A 10,000-nucleotide genomic window follows, 5' to 3' on the forward strand; every position below is an offset into this window, starting at 1 on the left:
GAGAAGAGGGGAGCGGGAGTCTACGAGAAGTCTATGGGAAGAGGGGAGCGGGAGTCTATGGGAAGAGGGGAGTTTGAGTCCTACGGGAAGAGGGGAGTGGAAGTCTACGGGAAGAGGAGAGCGGGAGTCTACGAGAGGGGAGTGGGAGTCTACGAGAGGAGGGGAGTGGAAGTCTACGGGAGGAGGGGAGCGAAGTCTACGAGAGGAGGGGAGCGGGAGTCTACGAGAGGAGGGGAGCGGGAGTCTACGAGAGGAGGGGAGTGGAAGTCTACGGGAAGAGGAGAGCGGGAGTCTACGAGAAGAGGGAGCGGGAGTCTACGAGAAGATGTCTATGGAAGAGGGGAGCGGGAGTCTATGGGAAGAGGGGAGTTTGAGTCTACGGGAAGAGGGGAGTTTGAGTCTATGGGAAGAGGGGAGTGGGAGTCTACGGGAAGAGTTGAGTGAGAGTCTACGGGAAGAGGGGAGTGAAGTCTACGGGAAGAGGGGAATGGGAGTCTACGAGAGGAGGGGAGCGGGAGTCTACGAAGAAGATGTCTATGGGAAGAGGGGAGCGGAGTCTATGGGAAGAAGGGAGCGGGAGTCTATAGGAAGAGGGGAGTTTGAGTCTATAGGAAGAGGGGAGTTTGAGTCTATAGGAAGAGGGGAGTTTGAGTCTATGGGAAGAGGGGAGTTTGAGTCTATGGGAAGAGGGGAGTTTGAGTCTACGGGAAGAGGGGAGTTTGAGTCTATGGGAAGAGGGGAGTTTGAGTCTACGGGAAGAGGGGAGTTTGAGTCTATGGGAAGAGGGGAGTGGGAGTCTACGGGAAGAGTTGAGTGAGAGTCTACGGGAAGAGGGGAGTGAAGTCTACGGGAAGAGGGGAATGGGAGTCTATGGGAAGGGGGGAATGGGAGTCTACGAGAAGTCTATGGGAAGAGGGGAGCGGGAGTCTATGGGAAGAGGGGAGTTTGAGTCTACGGGAAGAGGGGAGTGGAAGTCTACGGGAAGAGGAGAGCGGGAGTCTACGAGAGGAGGGGAGTGGGAGTCTACGAGAGGAGGGGAGTGGAAGTCTACGGGAGGAGGGGAGCGGAAGTCTACGAGAGGAGGGGAGCGGGAGTCTACGAGAGGAGGGGAGCGGGAGTCTACGAGAGGAGGGGAGTGGAAGTCTACGGGAAGAGGAGAGCGGGAGTCTACGAGAAGAGGGGAGCGGGAGTCTACGAGAAGATGTCTATGGGAAGAGGGGAGCGGGAGTCTATGGGAAGAGGGGAGTTTGAGTCTACGGGAAGAGGGGAGTTTGAGTCTATGGGAAGAGGGGAGTGGGAGTCTACGGGAAGAGTTGAGTGAGAGTCTACGGGAAGAGGGGAGTGAAGTCTACGGGAAGAGGGGAATGGGAGTCTACGAGAGGAGGGGAGCGGGAGTCTACGAGAAGATGTCTATGGGAAGAGGGGAGCGGGAGTCTATGGGAAGAAGGGAGCGGGAGTCTATAGGAAGAGGGGAGTTTGAGTCTATAGGAAGAGGGGAGTTTGAGTCTATAGGAAGAGGGGAGTTTGAGTCTATGGGAAGAGGGGAGTTTGAGTCTACGGGAAGAGGGGAGTTTGAGTCTATGGGAAGAGGGGAGTGGGAGTCTACGGGAAGAGTTGAGTGAGAGTCTACGGGAAGAGGGGAGTGAAGTCTACGGGAAGAGGGGAATGGGAGCCTACGGGAAGGGGGGAATGGGAGTCTATGGGAAGGGGGGAATGGGAGTCTACGAGAAGAGGAGAGTGGGAATCTATGTGAAAAGAGGAGTGGGAGTCTACGAGAAGAGGAGAGTGTGACTCTGAGAAGAAGGGAATGGGAGTCTATGATATGAATGAGGGGAGTGGGAGTCTACGAGCAAAGGGGATTTGGAGTATACGAGAAGTGGGAGTCTACAAGAAGAAGGGAGCGGGAGTCTATGAGATGAATGAGGGGAGCGGGAGTCTATGAGATGAATGAGGGGAGCGGGAGTCTATGAGATGAATAAGGGGAGTGGGAGTATATGAGAAGATGGACTTGGGATTATATGAGAAGGGGGGAGTGGGAGTAAACGAGAAGATGGGAATGGGAGTCTATGAGAAGAGGAGAGTGGGGGGGGTCTATGAGAAAAGGGAAATGGAATTTTACAAGAAGATGGGAGTGGGAGTCTACGGGAAGAGGGGAGTGGAAGTCTATCTGGTTTCTCTTGCTGTTGTTTTGTTATAGTTTATACGGAAAATATTTATTTAGACGATGTTACTGTACTTAAAATATTTTCTTTTTCCTTGTTTCCTTTCCTCATTGGGCTATTTTCCCTGTTGGGTCCCCTAGGCTTATAGCATCCTGCTTTTCCAACTAGAGTTGTAGCTTAGAAAATAATAATAATAAAGAGGGGAGTGGGAGTCTACGAGAAGAGGGGAGTGGGAGTCTACGAGAATAAGGTAATGGGAGTCTATGAGATGAATAAGGGGAGTGGGAGTGTACAAAAAGGGGATTGGAAGGCTACGAAAAGAGGGGAGTGGGAGTCTAGGTGAAGAGGGGATTGGGAATCTACGAAAAGATGGGAGTGGGAGTCTATGAAAAGAGGGAAGTGGGAATCTACGAAAAGATGGGAGTGGGAGTCTATGAAAAGAGGGGATTGGGAATCTACGAAAAGATGGGAGTGGGAGTCTATGAAAAGAGGGGATTGGGAATCTACGAAAAGATGGGAGTGGGAGTCTATGAAAAGAGGGGATTGGGAATCTACGAAAAGATGGGTGTGGGAGTCTATGAAAAGAGGGGAGTGGGAATCTACGAAAAGATGGGAGTGGGAGTCTATGAAAAGAGGGGATTGGGAATCTACGAAAAGATGGGAGTGGGAGTCTATGAAAAGAGGGGATTGGGAATCTACGAAAAGATGGGAGTGGGAGTCTATGAAAAGAGGGGATTGGGAATCTACGAAAAGATGGGAGTGGGAGTCTATGAAAAGAGGGGAGTGGGAATCTACGAAAAGATGGGAGTGGGAGTCTATGAAAAGAGGGGAGTGGGAATCTACGAAAAGATGGGAGTGGGAGTCTATGAAAAGAGGGGAGTGGGAATCTACGAAAAGATGGGAGTGGGAGTCTATGAAAAGAGGGGAGTGGGAATCTACGAAAAGATGGGAGTGGGAGTCTATGAAAAGAGGGGAGTGGGAATCTACGAAAAGATGGGAGTGGGAGTCTATGAAAAGAGGGGAAGTGGGAATCTACGAAAAGATGGGAGTGGGAGTCTATGAAAAGAGGGGATTGGGAATCTACGAAAAGATGGGAGTGGGAGTCTATGAAAAGAGGGGATTGGGAATCTACGAAAAGATGGGAGTGGGAGTCTATGAAAAGAGGGGATTGGGAATCTACGAAAAGATGGGAGTGGGAGTCTATGAAAAGAGGGGATTGGGAATCTACGAAAAGATGGGAGTGGGAGATTATGAAAAGAGGGGATTGGGAATCTACGAAAAGATGGGAGTGGGAGATTATGAAAAGAGGGGATTGGGAATCTACGAAAAGATGGGAGTGGGAGTCTATGAAAAGAGGGGATTGGGAATCTACGAAAAGATGGGAGTGGGAGATTATGAAAAGAGGGGATTGGGAATCTACGAAAAGATGGGAGTGGGAGTCTATGAAAAGAGGGGATTGGGAATCTACGAAAAGATGGGAGTGGGAGTCTATGAAAAGAGGGGAGTGGGAATCTACGAAAAGATGGGAGTGGGAGTCTATGAAAAGAGGGGAGTGGGAATCTACGAAAAGATGGGAGTGGGAGTCTATGAAAAGAGGGGAGTGGGAATCTACGAAAAGATGGGAGTGGGAGTCTATGAAAAGAGGGGAGTGGGAATCTACGAAAAGAGGGGAGTGGGAGTCTATGAAAAGAGGGGAGTGGGAATCTACGAAAAGAGGGGAGTGGGAGCCTATGAAAAGAGGGGAGTGGGAATCTACGAAAAGAGGGGAGTGGGAGCCTATGAAAAGAGGGGAGTGGGAATCTACGAAAAGAGGGGAGTGGGAGCCTATGAAAAGAGGGGAGTGGGAATCTACGAAAAGAGGGGAGTGGGAGCCTATGAAAAGAGGGGAGTGGGAATCTACGAAAAGAGGGGAGTGGGAGCCTATGAAAAGAGGGGAGTGGGAATCTACGAAAAGAGGGGAGTGGGAGCCTATGAAAAGAGGGGAGTGGGAATCTACGAAAAGAGGGGAGTGGGAGCCTATGAAAAGAGGGGAGTGGGAATCTACGAAAAGAGGGGAGTGGGAGCCTATGAAAAGAGGGGAGTGGGAATCTACGAAAAGAGGGGAGTGGGAGCCTATGAAAAGAGGGGAGTGGGAATCTACGAAAAGAGGGGAGTGGGAGCCTATGAAAAGAGGGGAGTGGGAATCTACGAAAAGAGGGGAGTGGGAGCCTATGAAAAGAGGGGAGTGGGAATCTACGAAAAGAGGGGAGTGGGAGCCTATGAAAAGAGGGGAGTGGGAATCTACGAAAAGAGGGGAGTGGGAGCCTATGAAAAGAGGGGAGTGGGAATCTACGAAAAGAGGGGAGTGGGAGCCTATGAAAAGAGGGGAGTGGGAATCTACGAAAAGAGGGGAGTGGGAGCCTATGAAAAGAGGGGAGTGGGAATCTACGAAAAGAGGGGAGTGGGAGCCTATGAAAAGAGGGGAGTGGGAATCTACGAAAAGAGGGGAGTGGGAGCCTATGAAAAGAGGGGAGTGGGAATCTACGAAAAGAGGGGAGTGGGAGCCTATGAAAAGAGGGGAGTGGGAATCTACGAAAAGAGGGGAGTGGGAGCCTATGAAAAGAGGGGAGTGGGAATCTACGAAAAGAGGGGAGTGGGAGCCTATGAAAAGAGGGGAGTGGGAATCTACGAAAAGAGGGGAGTGGGAGCCTATGAAAAGAGGGGAGTGGGAATCTACGAAAAGAGGGGAGTGGGAGCCTATGAAAAGAGGGGAGTGGGAATCTACGAAAAGAGGGGAGTGGGAGCCTATGAAAAGAGGGGAGTGGGAATCTACGAAAAGAGGGGAGTGGGAGCCTATGAAAAGAGGGGAGTGGGAATCTACGAAAAGAGGGGAGTGGGAGCCTATGAAAAGAGGGGAGTGGGAATCTACGAAAAGAGGGGAGTGGGAGCCTATGAAAAGAGGGGAGTGGGAATCTACGAAAAGAGGGGAGTGGGAGCCTATGAAAAGAGGGGAGTGGGAATCTACGAAAAGAGGGGAGTGGGAGCCTATGAAAAGAGGGGAGTGGGAATCTACGAAAAGAGGGGAGTGGGAGCCTATGAAAAGAGGGGAGTGGGAATCTACGAAAAGAGGGGAGTGGGAGCCTATGAAAAGAGGGGAGTGGGAATCTACGAAAAGAGGGGAGTGGGAGCCTATGAAAAGAGGGGAGTGGGAGTCTACGAAAAGAGGGGAGTGGGAATCTACGAAAAGAGGGGAGTGGGAATCTACGAAAAGAGGGGAGGGGGAGCCTACGAAAAGAGGGGAGTGGGAATCTACGAAAAGAGGGGAGGGGGAGCCTACGAAAAGAGGGGAGTGGGAATCTACGAAAAGAGGGGAGGGGGAGCCTACGAAAAGAGGGGAGTGGGAATCTACGAAAAGAGGGGAGGGGGAGCCTACGAAAAGAGGGGAGTGGGAATCTACGAAAAGAGGGGAGGGGGAGCCTACGAAAAGAGGGGAGTGGGAATCTACGAAAAGAGGGGAGGGGGAGCCTACGAAAAGAGGGGAGTGGGAATCTACGAAAAGAGGGGAGGGGGAGCCTACGAAAAGAGGGGAGTGGGAATCTACGAAAAGAGGGGAGGGGGAGCCTATGAAAAGAGGGGAGTGGGAATCTACGAAAAGAGGGGAGGGGGAGCCTATGAAAAGAGGGGAGTGGGAATCTACGAAAAGAGGGGAGGGGGAGCCTATGAAAAGAGGGGAGTGGGAATCTACGAAAAGAGGGGAGGGGGAGCCTATGAAAAGAGGGGAGTGGGAATCTACGAAAAGAGGGGAGGGGGAGCCTATGAAAAGAGGGGAGTGGGAATCTACGAAAAGAGGGGAGGGGGAGCCTATGAAAAGAGGGGAGTGGGAATCTACGAAAAGAGGGGAGGGGGAGCCTATGAAAAGAGGGGAGTGGGAATCTACGAAAAGAGGGGAGGGGGAGCCTATGAAAAGAGGGGAGTGGGAATCTACGAAAAGAGGGGAGGGGGGAGCCTATGAAAAGAGGGGAGTGGGAATCTACGAAAAGAGGGGAGGGGGAGCCTATGAAAAGAGGGGAGTGGGAATCTACGAAAAGAGGGGAGGGGGAGCCTATGAAAAGAGGGGAGTGGGAATCTACGAAAAGAGGGGAGGGGGAGCCTATGAAAAGAGGGGAGTGGGAATCTACGAAAAGAGGGGAGGGGGAGCCTATGAAAAGAGGGGAGTGGGAATCTACGAAAAGAGGGGAGGGGGAGCCTATGAAAAGAGGGGAGTGGGAATCCACGAAAAGAGGGGAGGGGGAGCCTATGAAAAGAGGGGAGTGGGAATCCACGAAAAGAGGGGAGGGGGAGCCTATGAAAAGAGGGGAGTGGGAATCCACGAAAAGAGGGGAGGGGGAGCCTATGAAAAGAGGGGAGTGGGAATCCACGAAAAGAGGGGAGGGGGAGCCTATGAAAAGAGGGGAGTGGGAATCCACGAAAAGAGGGGAGGGGGAGCCTATGAAAAGAGGGGAGTGGGAATCCACGAAAAGAGGGGAGGGGGAGCCTATGAAAAGAGGGGAGTGGGAATCCACGAAAAGAGGGGAGGGGGAGCCTATGAAAAGAGGGGAGTGGGAATCCACGAAAAGAGGGGAGGGGGAGCCTATGAAAAGAGGGGAGTGGGAATCTACGAAAAGAGGGGAGGGGGAGCCTATGAAAAGAGGGGAGTGGGAATCTACGAAAAGAGGGGAGGGGGAGTCTATGAAAAGAGGGGAGTGGGAATCTACGAAAAGAGGGGAGGGGGAGTCTATGAAAAGAGGGGAGTGGGAATCTACGAAAAGAGGGGAGGGGGAGTCTATGAAAAGAGGGGAGTGGGAATCTACGAAAAGAGGGGAGGGGGAGTCTATGAAAAGAGGGGAGTGGGAGTCTACGAAAAGAGGGGAGGGGGAGTCTATGAAAAGAGGGGAGGGGGAATCTACGAAAAGAGGGGAGGGGGAGTCTACGAAAAGAGGGGAGGGGGAGTCTACGAAAAGAGGGGAGGGGGAATCTACGAAAAGAGGGGAGGGGGAGTCTACGAAAAGAGGGGAGTGGGAGTCTACGAAAAGAGGGGAGGGGGAGTCTACGAAAAGAGGGGAGTGGGAGTCTACGAAAAGAGGGGAGTGGGAGTCTACGAAAAGAGGGGAGTGGGAGTCTACGAAAAGAGGGGAGTGGGAGTCTACGAAAAGAGGGGAGTGGGAGTCTACGAAAAGAGGGGAGTGGGAGTCTACGAAAAGAGGGGAGTGGGAGTCTACGAAAAGAGGGGAGTGGGAGTCTACGAAAAGAGGGGAGTGGGAGTCTACGAAAAGAGGGGAGTGGGAATCTACGAAAAGAGGGGAGTGGGAGTCTACGAAAAGAGGGGAGTGGGAGTCTACGAAAAGAGGGGAGTGGGAGTCTACGAAAAGAGGGGAGTGGGAATCTACGAAAAGAGGGGAGTGGGAGTCTACGAAAAGAGGGGAGTGGGAGTCTACGAAAAGATGGGAGTGGGAGTCTACGAAAAGAGGGGAGTGGGAGTCTACGAAAAGATGGGAGTGGGAGTCTACGAAAAGAGGGGAGTGGGAGTCTACGAAAAGATGGGAGTGGGAATCTACGAAAAGTGGGGAGTGGGAGTCTACGAAAAGAGGGGAGTGGGAATCTACGAAAAGATGGGAGTGGGAGTCTACGAAAAGAGGGGATTGGGAGTCTATGAAAAGATGGGAGTGGGAGTCTATGAAAAGATGGGAGTGGGAGTCTATGAAAAGAGGGGATTGGGAATCTACGAAAAGATGGGAGTGGGAGTCTATGAAAAGAGGGGATTGGGAGTACGAAAAGAGGGAAGTGGAAGTCTACGAAAAGAGGGGAGTGGGAGTCTACTAAAAGAGGGGATTGGAAGGCTATGAAGAGGTGAGTGGGAGTCTAGGTGAAGAGGGGGAGTGGGAGTCTACGAAAAGAGGGAGAGTGGGAGTCTACGAAAAGAGGGGAGTGGGAGTCTACGAAAAGAGGGGAGTGGGAGTCTACGGGAAGAGGGAAGTGGGAGTCTACGGGAAGAGGGGATTGGAAGTCTACGAAAAGAGGGAGTGGAGTCTACAGAATATGAGAAGCATTAGATGAATGTTAGAATGTCAGCTGTCAACCTCTCTAACGGGTATAGAATATTTGCAAGTTCAATTTTGCGGAAGAAAAGGGTAATTGAACAGTGTAAAGATTGTTGTAATTCAGTGTAATACAGGAAGGCTTAAAAGTGAGTTAGGTAGATGGAGCCACAGATTTACTGGAAAGCAAGATAGGGTTCAGTGAGGCAATGTTTGTAAGGAGGTTTGGCGGACTGCTGAAGAACTACTGTGCAAGATTTGCTGTGTTTTGTCAATCCCTGTTGTGACCCCTGCTTTTCCAACTAGGGTTGTAGCTTAGTAGTAGTGGTAGTAATAATGACAATAATAATAATAATCTTATGGTTAGGAATAGTTCTCTTGCCTCCCTTCATATCTTATCTAATTTCAGCATTTATTGATTTGTTTATTTTCAGCATCTATTCATCCTTACTCCAGTCTGCCTTTCATTTAGCAATCTACATTGTTAATATAAAGCTTACCTCATCTGTCATTTGATATGATCCAGAAAAAAAAAGATATATAAGTAACGAAATACGTTTGTATAAAAAAGACCGTCCTCCGTACCCTGTGAAACATTGGAATATGCGCGGCTTTGCGTACTCTCTTTGCTTTGACCTGTTCTTTGTTTTACCCACACCCGATAAATTCCGATGTTTGGTCTATTCGTAATGTCGTTATCGCTTATCAAATTAAATCTTATGTTGATATTAATTTCTAGTTCTCTGCAGTTGAAAATATTAACAATGTCCTGGAAGCTGAAAGTGATAAATCGAAGCTCAAGACGAGGTTGTGTAACGGAGTCGAAGGGAATCGGACGCAGTCTTACTACGCGCTTACTCCCCCATTAACTCTAAAGGGAGTAGGGGACTCTTCTCCGCAGGCCACCCCCTCCTCCCTGGTTTACTCCCTCGCGCTCTTCCTCCCCTTCCTTCTCCCTCAGTTGTGGTGTCCCTGTCCCTTTACGTACGGTCTCTCTCTCTCTCTCTCTCTCTCTCTCTCTCTCTCTCTCTCTCTCTCTCTCTCTCTCTCTCTCTCTCTCTCTCTCTCTCTGATGAGAATATTTCACTTGTTTCCTCCACCCCCTTCAATCATCCTCCCTCCCCCTGTGGAATCTAGCTCTCTTGTTTTTCCTCCTCTCGTTTCCATCGTCTCCCTTCGTTTGCTCATTTTATCCTCTCCTCTCCTCCCACACTCTCTTCTCTACTAGCAATTGTGCAATATGTTATAATGCTATACACGCCATGCTTAGTTCGCTCGAGCCTTTATTCCAGTATTTAAAGAAGCCAACGTAAATGGACTCTTGGTTCATATTTTACTGCAGTAGTCAGTCTCTCTCTCTCTCTCTCTCTCTCTCTCTCTCTCTCTCTCTCTCTCTCTCTCTCTCTCTCTCTCTCTCTCTAATTACAGTGTAAAACAGTATGTTATCGTTGAGGATAGTGTTTCCACCTCATGTATATTGGCACAAAAGGTGCTGGTTCTCGGTTGTGGGCCTGGCACCCTCGGAATATTAAAGTGGTCTTAGTGTTGGGTGAGCGTGGAAGCCTCTGAGAGAGAGAGAGAGAGAGAGAGAGAGAGAGAGAGAGAGAGAGAGAGAGAGAGAGAGAGAGAGAGAGAGAGAGCAAGCAAGGGAGATTGCAGAGTGGCGCTGTCTGCTAGGTGTCTCCACTAGAGTGATGTGTGTATGTGCGTGCTCTTACCACCGAGGTTAGAGGGGCCTCGAACAGTTCCTCCTTCGTCTGTTTTAATCGTAGGGCGAGATGGTTG

The 10,000-nt window shown here is 50.5% G+C and overlaps 5 protein-coding genes across 7 annotated transcripts in view; all 5 read left to right on the plus strand.

Annotated features, from left to right (window-relative positions):
• Window positions 1-817, plus strand: part of LOC137642349 (filaggrin-2-like) — a 1,074-nt gene extending 257 nt beyond the window's left edge. The window contains exon 1 of the mRNA XM_068374842.1: window positions 1-817. This exon is cut by the window's left edge and continues 257 nt beyond it. Within this exon, the coding sequence (XP_068230943.1) occupies window positions 1-817 (817 nt within the window).
• The window catches only part of Socs16D (Suppressor of Cytokine Signaling at 16D), a 67,064-nt gene that overhangs the window by 29,108 nt on the left and 27,956 nt on the right, over window positions 1-10,000 (plus strand). The gene's annotated exons all lie outside the window — the stretch shown is intronic.
• On the plus strand, window positions 885-1,622 carry LOC137642350 (S-antigen protein-like). The gene has a single exon (XM_068374843.1). It carries the CDS (start codon window positions 885-887, stop codon window positions 1,620-1,622), a length of 738 nt encoding a protein of 245 aa, XP_068230944.1.
• On the plus strand, window positions 2,532-3,224 carry LOC137642351 (uncharacterized). Its single transcript, XM_068374844.1, has one exon. The coding sequence runs from the start codon at window positions 2,532-2,534 to the stop codon at window positions 3,222-3,224; it is 693 nt and encodes a 230-aa protein (XP_068230945.1).
• Window positions 3,253-10,000, plus strand: part of LOC137642352 (filaggrin-2-like) — a 7,434-nt gene continuing 686 nt past the window's right edge. The window contains exons 1-2 of the mRNA XM_068374846.1: window positions 3,253-3,858; window positions 8,955-9,095. Of these exons, the coding sequence (XP_068230947.1) occupies window positions 3,253-3,858; window positions 8,955-9,095 (747 nt within the window). The remainder of the gene's footprint in view (window positions 3,859-8,954; window positions 9,096-10,000) is intronic.

The sequence above is a fragment of the Palaemon carinicauda genome, chromosome 6, assembly GCF_036898095.1.
Source record: "Palaemon carinicauda isolate YSFRI2023 chromosome 6, ASM3689809v2, whole genome shotgun sequence".
NCBI classification, from domain to species: domain Eukaryota; kingdom Metazoa; phylum Arthropoda; class Malacostraca; order Decapoda; family Palaemonidae; genus Palaemon; species Palaemon carinicauda.